Genomic DNA, 20,170 nt, shown 5'->3' on the forward strand with positions numbered 1-20,170 from the left:
CTGCACACCCTGGCTCTCTGGGCTCTCGCCCATCGGCCGCTGTAGCCTGCATCACAGATATTTTTTTCCTGCACCCCTCCCAAGACTAATACTGTCTGCTCTGGCCCTCATGCCTGCATGGGCACCCATTCCCTCTGAGTGCCCACCCACTTGTAGTTCACCTGTACTCTGGAGGGTTGTTCCTACTTGACTAGTGACTGTGGACCAACTCAGTGATCTACTCCACCAGTCAGCTGCCCCCATAGCTTCTCCAGCAAGGTGTGGATCCCAGGCTGGCAGGGCTCCCCTTCCAAGTTCTTGAGTGCCCTCCCTCAGCCTCAGGATACACTTCAGAGTTCTCTCTGCGTCTTTATAGTAGTTTTTTTATATTGAGCTTCCTGTTTCAATTACTGCTTGGCTTCTGTCTCCTATTGGACCCAGACTGATACATCTTCTGTGCACCTTTCCTTGGGAAGTTCCTTGAAGAGGGTGCCACCAAAACAAGGGAGGAAACCAAAGATGAGGGAATGAAAGGGATCTAGGATACAAGGAACCCGGTACAGGAGAGGAAGGAAGGTTTTAGGAGCCCAGCTATGCCTCTGGCCGAGACAACAACAACTCAGTCCAGACTGGAGCACGAGGACTGAGGGCTCTGGAGGAGATGCCTCCAGGGAGAGATAGAACTGACAGATTCTCTGAGCGATTTGGCCATGTGGAAAATTGTATTGAAAGTGTTTTACAAGGCTTTTAGAAGTTGTTGGAAGATATAGCCAGATATTCAAAGAAAACTAAGCACATTTAAAAATGCAGCAGTTATTAATACAATGAAAAACAAAAATTGTACAAGGTAGATTTTAATCATAACAGTTTATTTAGCTCAGCAGTAAATGATATTTATTCACAATAATGAAAATATTGAAAAGTATTTCACCATATTTAAAAAGTAATAAAACTATGTGTGAGGAATGGAAGGAGGAGAATGTATAAGAGACCTCAAATTCTCATCTACCATAATGGGAAGACAATTCCTAATCTCTAAAGTAATCGAGACAGAGCAGAATGGAGGTACTACCAGGTTAATGGTGGTAAATACCAGAAGAAACAACTAAGAGTTGCCAGTGGTTGTCTCCAGGGAACAGGATGCAGGAGAGGAAGAAGGAGGACTGGGAGGTGCTGGTCTTCTTTTCTTTTAAGACTGTTTGACCCTTTATGCTGTGTGCATGCATTGCCCTGATAAAAATATAAAATAAGCTTTAAAAAAAAAAGAAGAAACAAAAAGAAATGAGATAATGCACGTGGACTGCTTGGCACTTAGTATGTATTCAAAAAATGTGAGTTCTCTTTCTTCTTTTATTCTCTTAAATCTTCTTCCAACTTGGCTTGCAGTTTACCAGAGCTCAGGTTGATGCGATCCCGGTTATTAGCTGCTGGGCCACGCCGGCCTTTGTGTTTGCCAGGCTGCAGACCTCAGTCCCGTGGAGGAGGCAGAGGAAGCACAGAGGCCTGGCCCACCTGCAGGGGAGGCGTTCCAGCGGCTCTGGCTGACTGGAGGAAGGAGGGTCTGAGGCCTGGCCATGGGAGAGGGAGGGTGCTCTTTCCATCGGGGTCACCCTGCAGTTCTAACCCCCAGGCCCTGGCAACCCTAGAACCAGATTCACGGGATCTTCATCGCCAGCTCAAGTCTCATGGGATGGTTCCAAAATGAGACCAAAGAGTCAGGGGCTGATTCTGATTGGAAATAATAGACATACAGTCATTCCTAATACAAGGTAGTGATTAAAAATGGGATGCCTAGGTTTAAATCCTGGGTCTGCCACTTAGAGATGTGGGAGCTCAGACAGTCACTTAGCTGCTTTGTGCCTCAAGTTCCTTATGTATAAATGATAGATAATAGTATGTATCTTACAGGCCCACTGAGAACATCAAAAGAGATAATATATGCACAGTGCTTAGAACAGTATATGGCTGAGTGAGAGCTTGTCTTAGTCAGTTCAGGCTGCTGTAACAGAATACCATAGACTGAATGGCTTACAAGCAACAGAAATTTATTCCCTACAGTTCTGGAGGCTGGAAAGTCCTAGACTAAGATGCCAACAGATTTGATATCTGTTGAGAGCTCACTTCCTCACTCATAGGTGGATGTCTTGTCACTATAACCTCACATGGCGGAAGGGGATGGTGCTCTTTCTGGGGTCTCGTTTATAAGGGCACTAATCCTATTCATGAGGGCTCCATCCTCATGACCTGATCATCTCCCAAAGGCCCCACCTCCCAATATATCACATTGGGGATTAGGTTTCAACATATGAATTTTGGAGACACACAAACCAATCCTTAGCAGAGCTCAGTTTTAAGAAGATCCACTCTTATTGCTCACTCATTGATTCTGTATCAAGCATTTACTATGAGCTACCATCATGCTGAGCTCGGGAGATGCCAAGATGATTAACACACTCTGTCTTTGTGGAGCTTACCTCTAGGGGGAAAGGCAGCCACTCAAACAGTTTGTGTAATTGAGTGAGTCGGAGCCATGAGATAGCTGCCCAAGGTATTTGGGAGCACAGGGAAAGGAGACTTTACACAGGGTGGGGCATGGAGAGTCGGGGTGAAACTGGGTCCCTTAGGAGGCCCCAAACCGGCCACAACAAGAGCCAGGTCAGCCTCCCATAGAGGCTGCAGCAGTTTGCCAGGGATGAGTGTCCCACTGGATATAAACCCTGGGTGCTAAACCCTGTGGGTCCTCACTGCCAAGTGCTTCTGAGCAAGAAAGCAGGCAGTTCTGGCCCGAGTCCTCTGCCGTCCCCAGGGACAGAGAGAGGCCTGGTCACTGAGTGAGTGAGTTTGGCTCCATCTTTTGCAAACCTTTGCTTCGACCTCTCCATTCCCATTTCCCTGGGGATGAAAATGTCACCAACTGGAGTTCTCAGAGCCTTGAAGCAAGTCCAAGAGGAGGAAATATTGAAGAGTTTGAAAAGTACGAGACCCTTCTACCTTACTAAATAAACTCACCACGGGATGACTGAGTTTCCCATGGGAGGAGGAAGACGGTTTCTCCCCCATCTGCCCGGGAGCAGCAGAGGCCAGGGCACTCTGTGTACAGTCTACTGCCTTGGGCACAGAGAGGGCTCCATCTCCCCTCACAGAGCCTCACATGTTTGGTGAAATCCCCTGTCTCATTGTTCCCAGAGGCTGCGGGAGGGAGTGGATAGGGCTTGGGGCCTGAACACGGCCACCCCTGGGTTACAGTCCTGCCTCCATGATGAGCCGTCTCAGTCAAGTCACTTCACCTTTCTGATCCCCAGTTTCCTCCTCTGTTAAAGAAAAGAGGGGACGAAGATCATTGCTGCATCTTTTCTGTGTGACCTTGGGGAAGCTAATTCACCCCTCCCAGCCTCAACAACTTCATCTGAAAGGTGGGGCTATGTATTAATTGGAACTCTCTATTGCAAAAAACCAGAAACTATTAGTTTCCTGTTGCTGCAGTAACAAATCACCACAAACTTGGTGGCTGAACACAGCATAGACATTCTCTGACAGTCCGGGGTCGGAAGGCCTGAAATCAAGGTGCTGGTGGGGCTGGGTTCCTTCTAAAGGCCCTGGGGGAGAATCTCCCTGCCTTTTCCAGCTCCTGGCAGCTGCCTGCGCTCCTTGCCTCTGCCTGGCTCTCCTGCCTCCTTCTTACAAGGACCCTGTGATTACTCAGGGCCCACCCAGGTCATCTGGGATAATCTCACATCTCAAGATCCTTAACATAATCGCACCTGCAGAGCTCCTTTCACCCTGGAACACATTTACAGCCTCCGGGATTCAGACATGGACATCTTTGAGGTCATTGTTGCATCTACCATAGAAACCAACCTGAGCTAGCTTGGGAGTGAAGAGATTTTTATTAAAGTCTACACAGCTGTTCATAGAACCTGCTTTGGGTGTTTGTCACATAATAAGCCTCCAATAAATGAATGTTTGTTGAACTAAAGAATGAATGAACGAAAGAATGAACATATAAATGACCCCAAGGGCGGGGACACAGCTAGTTCTTAGGACCAGACTAGACCAGGGACTGGAAATGCTGTACGGACCCCTCCTTCTGTCATTTCTGCACGTCAGCCCTGGGCTGTCTTCACAGAGGCCCCCTCTGCCTCTCTGGACGTGGGGCAGGTGTAAGAGGCTCACCTCACTCCTCCTGAATGTGGTAAAATTGGAGCCAGCCGATCAGTGTCTGCCTGTTTCTTTCTTGCTTTCTCTCTCCTCCGCCTCTTAACGCCAAATTCTCAATGATTGGCCCAGCTTAGAACTGGTGTCCACTCTGGACCAATCAGCTGTGGACAGGGGTTAGGTTCACATGGTACAAAATGGCTGCTGTGGCCAGGCCATCGCTGTCATCCCAGATGGGTGGAGGAACATTCTCTGTAGTCTGATAAGCCCTCCACTGGGGAGTGGCGAGTGCTCAGTGGGACCTGGGGCAGCTGGGGAGCTTGGCATAGAGGCCAGGTCTCCCCCTCTGTGCCCATGTTCATGCCTTCTTCCTCCCACTTTTGCCCACAGGCCACAGAGGAGCGACTGAAAAGGGAATCCAGCCACAGCCTCCAGATCCAGCACCAGGCACACCGGCTGGAGCTCCAGGCCCTGGAGGAAAAGGCCCGGCAGGAGCTCCAGGGGGAGCTGGAGAGGATGCAGGCTCAGCAGGCCCTGCTGCTAGGTACAGAACTGACCGCACACCCGGCAGGGTCCACACATGGAGACCAGGGCAGCGTGGGGCCCAGGGGGCTGGAGGCACCCACGCTGGGGTGACTGTCATGGCTCTGCCACCAACTAGCTGTGAGACTGGGGCGGGTCACCCTCAGCCTCATTTTCCTTTTCTACGAAATGGAGTCACAATTGTCCCCACCTCATAGGGTTGTTGTGTGGACTCGATGAGACATTAAATATAAAGTGCCTAGCTTTTATATGTATTTAATATACTATACCTTTGAGAGAAGGTTAGTTAGCTTATGGGAAATCATTTACAACTGATACACTCTTACAGTATCATTAATTTTCACTCTAAACATCATACACTTATTTTGCAAATATATGTTGAGCATTTGCTCTGTACTAAGGCCTGTACTGGGTGCTTATCTTATGGCTTATGGAATTATTGGGACAATGTTTCAAAAGTGATTTGCAATAACTAAAATACAGAGTCTCAAAAGTCCTAAACAGAAAAATAAAGGATAGCATTTACTGGCACTTGGAAATTATCTTCTTTTAAAAAATTCGTAGCCCACCGAATAGCACTATTCTATTAGAAAATACTCATTTTGAAATGACCGTTTTCTTTGCCTTTCCATCATGCTGAGAAGGGCTACACTATCAGAAATCACCCACTGTCCTCAGAGGAGAAATCTGAGTTTCTTGCCATACTCCCCTGAGTTGAGGAGGGCGTGTGCATTTCTCCTGGACGATTCTGGTTTTAAAGCCAGTCCTGTTGGACATGCCATCTCTTGCCTCCATGATCCAGCCAAGACCCTACATCCATGGAAAGGAGAACCCATGAACGTTTGTCTCCTTAAGAGTTGACATAAATGTCAAAATTTCCAGTTGAGACCTGCAACCCCAGAAGAGGCCCCTGGGTCATTTGGTAATTCCCTGTTCTTCTCTTGGTTTTCTAGCTTGGTGCTGAGGCCAAGCATTGCCTCAGGGTTTAGCCCTGGGCTCAGGCTGTCCCACCCTCACCCCCCACCCATCCTAACCAACCAGCATGGCTAAGCAGGTGGTTGGGAGTGAAGAACCACTTGAAGTTTTGAATCCCCACTCCACCACTTACTAGCTGTGTGGCTCTGGGCCACTCACTCCCCTATCTGAGTGCTCCCTCATCATAAAACGGGAGGGATAATACCTATTGGATAGGGGATAGTTGTAGGGTTTAAATGAAAACAGTTTTCAGGGGCTTAGCACATTTAGTGCTCTATACGTGGAACTGTTGTTACTGTTATCTTGAAATAAGTTTGGGAAACGCGATCCAAAGCCTTCAGCAGCCACCCACCCGGGCCCGCCCCAGAGACTGTGTCCCTGCAGGACAGACTTCAGCATCCCCGTGCGCCTGACCTTCCACTGCTCTTCCTTCTCCAGAGTCCCTCCGGCAGGAGCTGTCAGAGCAGCGGGCGGCCTGCTCAGAGCACCAGAAGGACTTGGAGGTGCTGCAGGCCGAGCTGAGGGCCCTGAGCAGCTCGGGCAGGCAGCAGGCCATTGGCCAGTGTCCAGGGGACAGCGAGGACCACACTGTCACTGCAGAGGTCAGCGCCCCTGCCCTGCCCTGCCCTGCCCATGGCACACCCCTCTTGGAGCAGGGTCAGGGCTGCAGTGAGCAACGCATAAAGGAGAGGCTCCGGGCGCTCCATCATTCCCCTGTGTGAAATGGGGGGACCCTTCTCCCTGCACAAGCATGGAGGTTACCTGATGGGCCTGCAGGCGCCCATCTTTGAAAACCGAAAGACAGGTTTGAAGTGCTGCACATTCTTTTTAGTTCAGATACAATAGCATCTCAGGGGCTTGAAGCCCGACAGGCCCTGGAGACAGCTGGTCTGGGTAATGCCTTTGGATTTGCGGAGAATTTCTCAGAACACCTCCCCAGACTTTCTGCCCAGACCTCCCTGTTCCCATGAGTGGGAGCTGCCTTGCTGTCACCGAAGCTCAATGCCAACTCTCCTTGAACTTCCTGGTCAGACTTGGCCCACTGGTCCCTTCCTGGCATATCACCTAGTGACCTCCCAACAGCCCAGACCTCTCTCCCCGAGCCCGCCACCTAAGGCTCCAAGGTATTCAACTAAAGTGCATTTGTATAAAGCCTTCAGTGGCTCCCTACTGCTATGGGAATAAGCTCCAAATGCCTCAGTCTGGCATCGAAAAGCCTTTACACACTGCCTGCACCTCGTATCTCCAGCCATATCCCCTCTCTGCTCTAAACATGGGCTCCGCATCCCACCTCTCTGCCTTTGCATGTGCCCCGCCCTCTGCCTAGGACCCCTGCCTCCCTCCTCAGTGCCCAGCTTATCCCTCCATGCCAGGCCCCCCGCCCCCACACTTACGATCCCACCCCTCTCTGAGCTTCTGGAGCACTTCTTGTTGGTACGGTTCAGCTGGAATGAGCATCCACTGCCTGGCTCCATTAAGGACCCATCATCTCATGGATGTTCTTGTGTCCTCAACTGCATGAGGAGTCCTTTGAGAAGAAGCCATGTCCGCTTCCTCTCATCCCCACCCCATCCCGGCACTCAGCACAAAGTTCTGCACACAGTAGAGTCGCCACCAGGGTTGGCAATGGCCATGATTAGTTGGTGTCCCAGCCCTGCTGAAGGCCTCTGGGACCTGGGGATCTTTCACTCCAGATTTTGCTGGTACTGAGCACCTGAAAATGATTTCTGTGTTTAATAAGAAATATTAACCAATAACGAGTCACAAGGAGTTCAGCCCAGTCAGTAAAGTCTAGCAGAGGGAGGACAGAATGTGTTCCATTAAGTGTTCTAGATTGCTGGAAGCCACTGGTCCCTATGGATGGGGACGGGAAATGTGGGATGGGGACAGCTGGTGACTGGAGGGTCCAGTGCTGCACCTCTGTAATGACAGGCTTGCCTGAGGGCTGTTGATAGAAACCAGGGGTCACTGGGTGGATGAGACAATACCCGGCCACCCATGTGCCAGGCCTCCCCTTCACCTCCCTGGAGGGAAGACCTCAATGCTCTGGAAGGAACAGCAAGCCCTCAGGTGAAAACTCACACAGAGAAGAGATGTAGGGGTGTCAGCAGGTAGGGACAGCCCCAGGCAGCAGGAGTGAGAGAGGGAAAGGGACTCAATAGAAAGGTGCATTCCCAAGTTGGCCACTGCTGCAGGTAAGCGGTGTTCCTTCCCCTGGGATCTTCCCAAGAGTCCTGTGAAATAATTCTCACATCTGTCCTGGCCGGGGACAGAGAGGGATGCATGTGTCCATCAGCTTCTCTCTCCCATTAGCCAAGGGTGGCCCCCACAGGACCTTCACCAGGCTCTTCCAGGCTATATATCTGTGAGGGCCAGGTGCTCATGTGCCCGTAGTGCCCGGGACACTCGTGGCGTCACACATCATGCAAGCCCAGGGCAGGAAGCAAGAGGTATGGGCCTGGGCCTGATGCTCCCTGTGCAAAGCTGTGCAGTCCTCGGGTGGAATGAACAACTGCCATGCCTTCAGGCATGTTTGAGCAGCCTTGAACACTGCCGCATTTGCTAATCAGGGATTAACTCTGACCCCATTTAATGCAGGCATGAATCTTTGTATATCTATCTGACTCACTGGCATTCAAGCACCATTTCATTAGGAAGCATTTATTTGGCACCTACTGAATCCCAGCCACCGTGGTAGGTGCCATAGGACTGGACAGACGAATCAGAGACGCTTCCTTCCCAGAACAGCTCCCAGTCTGCTGGAGGAAACCAGCGTTTAAACAAGTTAGTGCACTTCAGTGTAACCTCTACCCAGACGAGATTCTGCTGTCAGAGGAGAAAGCTCATGGCGTGTCCCCTGAGGGGTCGAGAAGGCTTCCCTGAGGCAGCAGTGATTGGGGGGCGGGCACTCCAGGTGGAGGGAACACAAGGGCGAGGGCGAGGGCAAGGGTGTGGGAGCATGAAATACGTGCCGTGTTTGGCTAGCTTCCATTTAAGCCACGTTCTTGGCTCACTAGCGTCATTAAACTTTTTGAGGGCCAGATGTGGCCAACTCTCAAAGCAGGAAAACTTTAAGAGGCTGGATGTGAGCTCCCGAATCAGGAGCCAGGAGCCAGGAGCCCGATTTGGCTCGAGGCCGGCGGAGCACAGGTCTCCGTCTTCGCCGGCGCAGGTGGCCCTTTGCGCCTTGTCCGCCTTTGCGCCTCCTGAAAACCTCTCTCCCGGCTACCTTCTCCCCAGGAGCGGGGCGACCCGGGCCAGGCGGGCTCCCGGAAGGGCTCCGCTGAGCAGGGCCCGAGCGAGGGAGGCGGCCTCCGGGCGGAGAACTCGCAGCTCAAGGACACAGTGCGGCGGCTGCGGGCCGAGGTGGAGCAGCACCAGCAGGAGGCGCTGCGGCTCCGCGACCAGCGCAGGTGGGTCTGCGGGCCCGGAGCGCCCCTCCCTCCCCCCTCCCTCCACCGCCCCTTGGTGAGCCTGCGAGATCTAAAATTGGGTCACTTCCTCAGCACCTTCCCAAAGAAGAGACTCTCTAACAGGCTGGCACCTCGCTGACGTTACTCCTTTGACCCCAGAAAAGTACCAATGCTCTAGAAATTTTAGATCTCAAAACTGCAGGGGATGTGCCCTGAAATAGAGGAGGGAACTCTATTTCCCTGCAAATCAGGGCGTTTGGGGAATCAGACCTAAGGATACCAAAAGAATCCTCAAAGCCAGCCTTCGGGAGACAGTGGGGTGGAATAGTTCAAGACAGGGCTGGGTGCTCTTAACTAGCTGTGTGACCTTGGGCTGGTCAGCTAACCTCTCCAAGACTGTGCCCTCATCGGTAACTGGAGATGACACCCCACCTCTCAGGGCTGTTGGAGAATGCAGTGAAGTGTACGCAAGATGCTTACCACCGTCCCTGGCATGGAGAAAGCATCTGTGGATCCCTTAGTGCCCCGCTCCTAGGTTAAGAAAAACGATAGCTGATGGTTGAACATGTACTTTGCGCTATGGACTGTTCTGGACATGTATTAACACGACTCATCCTTGCAATAACCCTATAAGGTAGCCACTATCATCACCTCCATTTAACAGATGAAGAAGCTTGTCCAAGGTCTCATTGCTAGGAAGTGATGGAGGAGGCTGCGGACAGACACTGGGACTCCCCTCCGGAGCTGTCCTCCACCCCTTCTCCCAGGAGGCTGCTCTTCATGCTCACCTTTCTCCTTCCTGGAATGCTGAGATAGAGGATGCTGAGAAGGGGTCGCACAAGTGGGGTTTAGAGACCCCAGGTCTCCTTCCCACGGGTGTCCTGACCTCAGATTCATAACTTCCCCCCACCCATTGTCTCCAAACCCGGCCACCCAGCAGAGGAGGGAGAAAACCTCAGTGCCCAAGAGGTCAGTCCCTAGAGCCGGGGCAAGCCCAGCTGTGCTTCATCCCCCGCAGGCTGCTGGAGGAGGACCAACAAGCCCAGCGGGCCCGGGAGGTGGAGCTGCTACGCCAGGAGCACCGGAAGGAGACGCAGGCCATGGCGGCAGATTTCAGCAGCGCTCAAGCCCGTCTCCAGGCCCGGCTGGCTGCCCTGGAAACCGAGTGAGTGAGGCCTGGCCCCAGGTTGGGAGGGACTAGCGGATGCACCATTTTATTAGGGCGACCACCTCATCCCGTTGCCCCTGAGACCCTTCCAGTTTTAAAACTAGAAGTCCTGAGTTCCAAGGAGCACCTCAGTCCCAGGCAGGCTGGGTGGTTGGTCATTTCATGAGACTGCATCCCCCTTTCGGCAGGGTCCTGGGGATCCGTGAGGAATGAGCACTGCCTCAAGGGCTGGGTTTGACCCTCACACCTAGAAGAAACCAGAAGGATCAGGGCTACTTTTTTCTGAGCACTTGCCCTATTTTAACATGCATCATCACCTCATTGAATCTTCACAGCGGTCCTTCAAGGTGGAAACTGTTATTCCCATGGACAGATAAAGAAACCAAGGGTCCCTTGGGCATGTATGCATGCATTCTTTTATTCATTCGACAAATATTTCTTAAGGGCCTGCTCTGTGCCCTGCACTGTTTTAGGCTCTGGAGTTACAGCAGGAAACAAAACAAAGACTATGCTCTCATAGAGCTCACAAATTCACATGGGGATTCTGACGAGAAATAAGCAAACAAATATCTAACTTCATATCAGGTAGTGAGAGTGCTGGCAGAAAAACAGTATCAATGTCCAAAGAGTGGCAAGGGTGGGCAAGGAAGTCCTCTCTAAGGCGGTGGCATTTAAGCATAAGGAGGTGAGGGAATGAGAGAGTCATCTGGAGAAGGAAGAGCATTCCAAGCACACAGAACAGCAAGTGCAAAGGTCCTGGGGCCTGCTTCACAACCCTAAACAGCCAGAAGGCCCATGTGGTTTAAGTGACATGAGTGAGTGAATGGTGGGAATTGGAGTTGGTGGGGTGGCTGGGAGGGTTGAAGGAGATCCTGCACATAACGGGAAGCAGTTTGGACGTATTCAGAGTACCCCGGGAAGCCATGCAGGGTTTGAGGAGGAGTGACGTGGTCTGATTTACTTTTTAACAGGGTCACTTCTGGCTGCTGAGAGGTGAAGAGACTGGGGGATCGGGGTTAGTGGCAGGGAGACCAGGTCGAGCAGGACTAAGTGAATTTAAGTGTCACCTGTCTGACCCTTAGCGTGCGCTCTTAAAAACTGCCCTCCACTGTCTCCAGTACGAAGCAAATCATCCAAAATCTGGACAGGAGGGCTGTCTGAGCTACCTTCTAACGGGTACTTACCACATGCCAGGCACCCATTATCTCAGTCCTCACAACCACCCAGTTTCATGCCCATGTTAAAGAAGGAACTGAGGCTCACAGGTGAGATGCTGCCCCCAAGGTCGCAGAGCTGGGATTAGAGCCCAAGTCATCGGACCCCAAAGTCCTGGCCTCTTTCAACTACCGTCCGTAGGCCGTCCGTAGCCCGACCCTCCCTCTCCCCACCATCCGGAGAGGGATTTCCCTCCCGCTCCACGCAGAAAGGGCTGTGGGTACCGAAACCGGCTCATGCGGCGCTGCGTGTCCGCCCGCAGATGGCGCCAGAACCGGTCGGCATCAGCACAACCTGCTGGCCTCGGGCCGGGTGGGGGTGTTTTCCCGCTGAACCCTCTTCTTCCCAATGTCCCCGGTTCCTGACGCCCCACGGAGGGCAGCATCTGTGTGCACGCGCGGGCCCCTGGTTCCTGGGCCCCGCAGCCTCGGGGCAACTGACAAAGGTCAGACTGGGAGCTGGGGTCGTGGGTTCCTCCCGGAGTTCTGCCACCAGCTCACTGGGTGGCCCTGGACAAGCTCTCTGGGCCTCAGTTTCCCCTTTCGCGCACAGAATGAGTGGTTGGCCTGGCTAAGCACACAGTGGGGCCCCCTCATGTCCACCTGTGCCCCCTGCGCGCGGTAAGGGGGCTGCCTGCTTGCCTGCCTCGAACAGACTGAAAGACGGCGGAGAGAAGCCGGCGAAGGGCGCGTCCCGGCCGGAGGACGTCCAGCTCATAGCGCGTCTGCAGAGCCGCCTGCAGGAGCGGGAGGAGATCATCAAGCGGCTCACGGTGAGGCGGCTGCGTGGGGCCCCGGGCGCCTCGGGGCGTTCACTTCGCGCCTGCGCCTCTCTGGGCACCTAAAACCCTAACCCCGATAGCCATCAAACCACCTTACCAAAGATCCTTCGTTATTTTGTCCTATTACATTAAAAAAAAAAAAATACACATTCGCTAAAAAAATTAACACAGGAAGAGAAGTCAAAAGCGCTCCACTCCCAAGTCCCCCAGCGTTTGCCCGCTGTTGAGAGTGGTTTGGTCTTTTTAACCTGCAGAATTAGGGAGAATCTAGAATGGCTTGCCTTCCACTTGAATTTCAGTAGAATCAATGAAGCCAATTATTCCTTATTGATCTTGCTGCTGTAAAAGTGACCAACTGTTTTCCAGTCGGCAAAGCCACCCCTGGAGCCCTTAAAGAGAAACGTTGTCTCCCACTCCCTGATTCTGTATCCAACAGGCACCACGGCCTGATGGTCGTTTCTTTGAAACGCTCCTCCCCTCCATCCGCCCTTGCCCCTTCTGGCAGGTCACCTGCCTCATGTCGGTATCTCCTCACACTTTGACCGTTGCCTTAGGCTCTAACTCAGCCTCTCCACGCTCCATGCTTTGGTTGAAAGTTGTTTATATCGGCCCAGCCGAATCAGCTGGGACAGCTCCCAATGGCTTACATTCAGCCCTGGGGACGGTGGGTGATGGATTCACCCCTGTGGGTGTGGCCCACGATGGGAGAGCTAGTTAGCCACATCAGAAGTCTAGCCGCTTCCCACCATCTCCACCTCCACCACTTTAGTCCAAGCCCCACCTCCTCTCACATGTGTGATGAGAAACCATTGGTTTCCCCACTCACTTGAGCCTCATCGCACTATGCTGCCCTCATATCAACCAGAGTGACCTCATGAAAATACAGGTCAGATGATGGCACAAGCTCTGTTCTCCACCTCCTGGCTTTCCATCTTTCTCAGAGTAAAATCCACATCTCACTGTGGCCTGCACAGCCTCACATCCTCCCATGAATACACGTATGCTCTGTGTTTCGCTCCCATCCCCGCCCCCTGCCCCAGCCACACTGTTTCATGTCAAGACATTAGTGAAACAGGAACACTTAACCACTAACTGAAAATTAGATGATACTAACAGGGAGTTGCTCTTTCACTAAGTGTGGCAAAGGTACTGTGGTTAGGTTTTTTTAAAAAAAGAGTCCTTATCTCTAGGAGATACATATCGGTGTTTTTACAGATGAAAGCATACAATGACTGAAATTGCTTTAAAAATAATACACCAGGAGAGAGAAAAGGGGCGAATGACGCACATAAACAAGATTGGCCACGTAGTGACTCTGTGTGGGGGTTTTCTTTCTTTACCTTAATTATTAACCTTCTGCAGTTGACTCTTCTCCGCAGATTCTAAGAGCACCTGGATCTCTCACTTCCCTAAGGCATTCCAAATAAGCTCGGCCTTTCCTTTACAAGAGGGGCTGAGGACACGAAGATCCCGGGAGTAAACGTGCTTCCTCCAAGCTTCAGTGATGGCAGCTCGATTCCCACTGACTTCCCCTCCTCCCCCGGACTTACTTTGTCTCCGTACTCAGCCCTCACCCGGCCATCTTCCTTCACGTCAGACCCAGGGCTGTGCTGTTAAGCTCATTTAGATCAGTTGTACTCTTTTGCCAGGAGGAGAGAAGATTTCACTATGCAGCGTTCCCCAGCGCAATGTCCCATCGGAATCGGTCCTTCTCTTTCCATCCTCACCAGGGGTATTTGACCCCCTCCATGAAGGTAAATCGGTTCTACTGATTTCAGTGCTTTTCACAATTCGGCTGGCTTCATTTTTCCTAAAAGTAACTGCAGTTCATTTATCAATGGGCTGGCATACATTTAGAGGAATATTCATTGAAAATAAGACCCACAGGAAATAGTCCAAATTATTAGCAAACAGCATTTATATCTGGCTAGGCAGATTACGTGTACTTTTAATTTTGTATGGGTTTTTGTATTTTCCAAATTTCCTATGAATAAACATGTCATTATTAATAATGGCTCTATCTGGGTGATAGGAAGAAGAGACAAGAGCAGGAATCTTCCATAGTTTTTGGGGGGGGGGGGAGATTAGCCCTGAGCTAACATCTGCCACCAATCCTCCTCTTTTTCTGAGGAAGACTGGCCCTGAGCTAACATCTGTGCCCATCTTCCTCTACTTTATATGTGAGATGCCTGCCACAGCATGGCTTGCCAAGCAGTGCCATGTCTGCGCCTGGAATCTGAACCAGTGAACCCCGGGCCACGGAAGCAGAACGTGCGCACTTAACCCCTGCACCACTGGGCTGACCCTTCCACTTTTGTTTTCTTTATATATTTTTGGAATTTGTTACAATGAAAATATTCACATCCAAGTCTCTCATCTGCTATCACAAAATCCTAAAAGTGCTAAAAAAATCAGTATTTTTTTTATACCTCACAGGACAATAGACCTAACCTAAGCTGAACTGATGAGAGCTCATTTATAATTTTTATATATCCCTCTAGTGTGACAAAATGCTAGTTTCATTCCTGATATATTAATGCCTTTGAGGACAGGTAGGCCCCTCCCCTTCTAAAATCTAAACAAAGATTCTGAATTACAAAACATATCTGTCACCAGAAGTTTTGGATAAGAGATTGTGAACCTATGTGCTTTTTAAAACACAAAATAGGGGCTGGCCCTGTGGCCCAGTGGTTAAGTTCGCGCGTTCTGCTGCAGGTGGCCCAGTGTTTTGTTGGTTCGAATCCTGGGCGCGGACATGGCACTGCTCCTCAAGCTACGCTGAGGCAGCGTCCCACATGCCACAACTAGAGGGACCCACAACGAAGAATATACAACTATGTACTGGGGGGCTTTGGGGAGAAAAAGGAAAAAAATGAAATCTTTTAAAAAAAATGGCTTTAAAAAAATAAATAAAACACAAAATAGATTAGAGGAAAAGATACTTTAAAAAATAATATATAAGCATATAAAAAAAAAGTATTGCCTCATGGTTCATATAGTTTTGGTTGGGTAGGCCTTGTCTACTTTAACAATAATGCCTCTTTTCAGTGGCTCTAACAGGCGTTTCCTTTAATACAAACAGAAAAAGAAGATGGAGGAAGTGCCCAGCCGAGTGGTCAGCGTGCCAAACCTCGCCTCCTACGCGAAGAACTTTCTGAGTGGAGATCTGAGCTCCAGGATCAACGCGCCTCCAATAACAAAGTCACCCAGCATGGACCCAAGCCCCAGCAGTGGCCGGCCTTACAAACCCACCCAGTCTCCGGATGTGAAAACTGCCACAAGGTAGGGGGTGGAAGTGTTTTCCCACAGGTAAGAGGAAAGTTAGGATTCCTTTCTGGCACCTACTAAATCTCCAGCCTTTGGGTGGATATCAAGAACAGCAAAACAAGCCCTGCCTTGGACAAATTACAGTCCAGCCAAAGCAAAGACTGTGTAAAAGAAGGAAAATAGGTCATTCTTTAGAGGGGGTATTGTTCCTGCTACCAAAGTCCAGAAAGCCTTTTCTTCCTGGCTGACTAGACAGGAGTTGTTCAATCACTTAGCTGACCACTTTGGTGTGGGTTACACAGAAGATGGACTCTCAGCATCTGGCCTTGAGGTCTGGATTCAAATTCTGGTCCTCCTCATTCTTAGCTGTGTAGCTTTGGGCAGGGCACTTGGCCTGAGTCTCTGTTTCCTGACCTTTAAAATGAAGCTAATACAGCACGTGCCTCATCAGACTCGTGTGAGACTAAAGGAATTAATGCATGGGATGTGCCTAGCACAGAACATGGCACAGAAGCATTCAGTGTCTTTCAACTATTATTATTAAGCTTGTTTCTCAAGATGCATTGTATCATCTTGTCATTTTAAGGCCTCTTAATCTGTGGGTTTGGTTGATCATACATGACTATCTCAGATACCGCCTCCTTATTTTTCCAGAAACCCATGCAGCAGGATTCTCTTCCAGAAATGTGTGATTTCCCCTTGTTTATGAATTCTCCCTTCCATCCAGTCTTCCCTTCAGAGCAAAATTTCAAATTCTGGGCTTTGAAGTTTGCATTTCAGAAAGGGCCCCTTCTGAAATGTTCCTTTTGCAAAGGCCCTGCCTGCCCGGGGCTGTGTGGACAGATGGTGAGGCTTAGACTTTGATGAGTGTTAAGCTGAAAGGACCCCGGCCAGTCAGTCACTGAAGGAGTCCAGCCCTTTGTTTCGCAGCTGAGGAAACTGAGGCCTGGAGCCCCAAGCACAAGCCTCTAACAGCCAGAGCCAGCTCCTGACTGGCCACAGGTTCATCTCATTATTATACACCTCTGTGTAAGCTGTGTTCCTGTCATTTTATATGAAGCTTCACGAAGGCAGATCAAGGCCATCTAACCCGGTATACGCTGTACTTTCTTGCTTCCTGTTTCCCCTTTCCAATTTATTAGGTTAATTTCACAGCCTCATTGAGATGCCAGAACACATTAGATAACTTTTGAAGAAGCCATGAATTGTAATGCTGTGTGGATTAACCATTTTTTCTTTTACCTTTTTTATGAGGTTTACTGTTTAATTTCTGCCTGAAATAAAAAATGTGTTGCAATGTATGCCTCATAATTCTTTTTTTTTAAATTTTTTTTATTGAGTTCACAATAGATTACATCAATGTGAGATTTCAGTTGTCCATTGTTTCTTGACTGTCACCACACAAGTGCTCCCCTTCAGCCCCTGTGCCCACTCTCCACCCCTCTTCCCCTGGTAACCACTGAAGTGTTTTCTTTGTCCACGTGTTTGTTTATATTCCACATATGAGTGAAATCATCTGGCGTTTGTCTTTCTCAGACTGGCTTATTTCACTTAGCATAATTCCTCTAGGTCCTTCCATGTTATCGCAAATGGGATGAATTTATCTTTTTTTTGGCTGAGTAGTATTCCATTGTGTATGTATATATATATATATATATATATATATATATATATACCACATCTTCTTTATCCAATCATCAGTCAATGGGCACTTGGGTTGCTTCCACCTCTTGGTATGCCTCATAATTCTTAAATGAGACAATAGAGAACCTTCTGTTTTCAAAACAGGAATGAGACACTCCATCCACACCTCCATCCTTCACAACGTGTTTCCAGCTGCTCATGTTAGCTGGTTCTAGTATCTTTTGAAGAGTTAAGAAGCAGTTATCTTTCCCTGAAAAGTGGTGGGGTATTAAGTTGTTTACTGAATAATTTTCAAAACCATCTAAGAAACCTCTTTGTTTGTTTCTAGGACACAAGATGGTGAAACAGCCCAGCCCAAAGAAGTCCAGCAGAAACAGGGCTCTGCCCACCAGGAATGGTTCACCAAGTATTTTTCCTTCTAACCTGAGCCTTGGGATCCATCACAAAGAGGACATTTGAAAAATGTTGCTTTTAGAACATTTGAGGGAATGAACTAAAAAACCAGCCAACCAAATAACTTGCTTATACTATGATTTATATATGACAGCCAAAACGAATTTTGGCATTAACATTTCATAGTTTCATTGTGACACCAGTTCATTAAAAAAAATTATTGACATTAAGATAAAACCAACCAGTGTTATCAAAAAGCCCCCATAGGAAAATGTAATTAATGTTACCGATGCCCTCCACATTGTATTTCCAGTGTCCATGAGATTGCACTCCACTTTGTGGAGTATCAGACTTTGTGATTTCCATGGTCTACTTGAAAAGTGGTTTCATTTTTCCTTAGGATGCTAGTCATTTCCACTTGAAAAGTGTTTCTGTGTAAATGATGTAATTCCAAAATGCACATCTAACCTCAATATGAAGAGGAATAAAACAAAGTTCAAAGTAACCAGGAAAGCCAAGTGAAAAAACAAAACTAGCAATGGCCTGTGGCAGACCTTGGCATACTCAGATAGAATACTTTGACTTCCTAGGTCCAGGACATGAAGTAGACTACAGAGGGGATAACACCTACCTCAAAAGGGGCTTTGCAAGGATTAAGCAAAATATTACGGGTAAGGCTATCAAGCATGAATTGGAATTAAGCACTGCCAGGATTTTCCTGTGAGGAACCGAGCCTCGCCCCATCATACATCTCAGTTTCAATGACTATAGTGTCAACGTGGTCATTTGTGAAGGCTTCCAGAGTATCTAGTCCTTGAAGTCAAAGATCTATGGAACCCATAGTCTTTGGGTTTGGGCCCTTTGCCAAGTGATGTGTTGCTTCCCCATTGCATGGATGCTCAGTAGATTCAACAGAACTGGGAATGGCCATTCACAGTGCTGACCTCACTGTCGGTCCACACGGAATTGTCTGACCCTCAGATGGAGCAGTGCGATTTGACAAGACTCAATACAACTTTTAGTGGGCAAACTATGTTCTCAATCCTTTGGTGCTGGCCCAGCAGGTGGCCCGTAAACAGTTGTTTATTCTATGCACTGTCAAATCTTTGCTCTTTGAATAAAACTTTAAACAACTGAGCAATAAACATGTTTGTGACTTGTATTGTTTTTGCAAAGAAAGGTGAAATTAGATGAAGACAGAGCTTGGAAATAGGAAGTTCGCATTAACCTCAATCAGATCATCTTCAGATAAAAAGTAGCTACTTACATACTTATGTCATTTTGAGAGAAATGCAATTACAACTCAAACTTACAATTTAAAGGTAAATTTACTATCTAATCAAAACACATGTCCCCACTAGGATAATTTTTAAAATGCAAATACTCGTTACAGGCCATATTGGTTTTCAGTGTCAAATATTTTTTAGTTATCTTTTGCTTCCTGCCTAGGGTGAGCACTGTAGGATTATGTTTGTATTTTGTTTTGAAGACTACATACAGGTAGTTCTACCTCTGTTTGTTGAAATGTTTTCCCACCACTGTGCAACTCAACCTTCCCCCTGCTGTGGGGACAGACTTTTATCAGTTGAGACCCTGTATGTGCTTTGACTCCTTTCTTGTTGCAGCTAAGTGAAAGATCTTTTTAAATTTCTGGATTCTCCCCAAATAATTCTATCTTTGTGGACTAAATCTTTGCATGCTTCTATCATTTTTCTTTAGGACCTGTTCCTTGAGTATTGAAGCCAAGCATCAAATGATCCACGCTTAAGCTTTTCCTTTGATATTACCAATTTACCATCCAGAAAGTGTCCAGCAATTTACACCTTTACAAATTACACCTTTACCAGCAGTGAGTGAAATTCTCTTTGTACCCTAGATAATATTGACAAAGAAACTCAATTTGATAGTAAAACATTCTTCTTGTTCTCATTTGCATAATCTATTCCATCAATCTCTCAAAAGCAGAGTGGTCTAGAGATGATGGTAGTGGCTTGGAGAAAACAATAGAGATGAAGAGAGATGAACTGATTCAGGATTGAGTTAGGAGAGAGAAATAACAGGACCTGACGATAAATCTCTTTAGGCTATATTACGACAGAGGAAGGAAGAGTTAACACATCCCTGGAGCAAAACTGGAAAGGAATATTGCTGCAAATTGTTTCATAGCTGGGGTAGAAAAGAACGCATTCACCAAACCGATGGCTCTATACCGTGTACCTGAGCCCTTATTAACTGCTCTAGCGTTGATGCAACCTCCAACACAGCAACTGTGATTGCTCTATACTCATTCTCCAGGCTCCATCTGGGTTCTGCAAGGGCAAGGCTGGCAATTTAAATGGGCTATGAGAGGGACCAACTTCCCTGCATCCTTTGGATTTCTAAGGGTAGCACTAATCTCCACTATCACCCCCAGGATGCAGTATTATCTTTGATCTGCTACCTCCTACTAGCTCCTCAGGGTCTGCTCTCCCTGTGCAGGAGACAACCAAAGACGCCCCAGGCACTCCCAGCAGCCTTCGACTTTTTCAGCACTGATAGCTTGTCATTATCCCTCCATGGGGAGTCAAAACAGTGTAGTGATAACCAGCCAACTCTACTGTTCTTGTAAAAATATTCCCCTTCCCTTCCAAATGTTTG

At 48.7% G+C, this 20,170-nt stretch overlaps 1 protein-coding gene across 2 annotated transcripts in view; it reads left to right on the forward strand.

Annotated features, from left to right (window-relative positions):
• FAM184B (family with sequence similarity 184 member B) overlaps positions 1-18,678 on the forward strand; it is a 136,432-nt gene extending 117,754 nt beyond the window's left edge. For both annotated transcript variants that reach the window (XM_070262571.1, XM_023638309.2), the window contains 8 exons: positions 4,525-4,678; positions 6,091-6,254; positions 8,893-9,065; positions 10,084-10,230; positions 12,103-12,220; positions 13,879-13,983; positions 15,312-15,511; positions 17,469-18,678. In XM_070262571.1, the coding sequence (XP_070118672.1) occupies positions 4,525-4,678; positions 6,091-6,254; positions 8,893-9,065; positions 10,084-10,230; positions 12,103-12,220; positions 13,879-13,983; positions 15,312-15,511; positions 17,469-17,562 (1,155 nt within the window). In that variant the 3' untranslated portion in view covers positions 17,563-18,678. The remainder of the gene's footprint in view (positions 1-4,524; positions 4,679-6,090; positions 6,255-8,892; positions 9,066-10,083; positions 10,231-12,102; positions 12,221-13,878; positions 13,984-15,311; positions 15,512-17,468) is intronic.
• Positions 18,679-20,170: the final 1,492 nt, after the last annotated feature.

This window comes from Equus caballus, chromosome 3 (assembly GCF_041296265.1).
Source record: "Equus caballus isolate H_3958 breed thoroughbred chromosome 3, TB-T2T, whole genome shotgun sequence".
Classification (NCBI taxonomy): domain Eukaryota; kingdom Metazoa; phylum Chordata; class Mammalia; order Perissodactyla; family Equidae; genus Equus; species Equus caballus.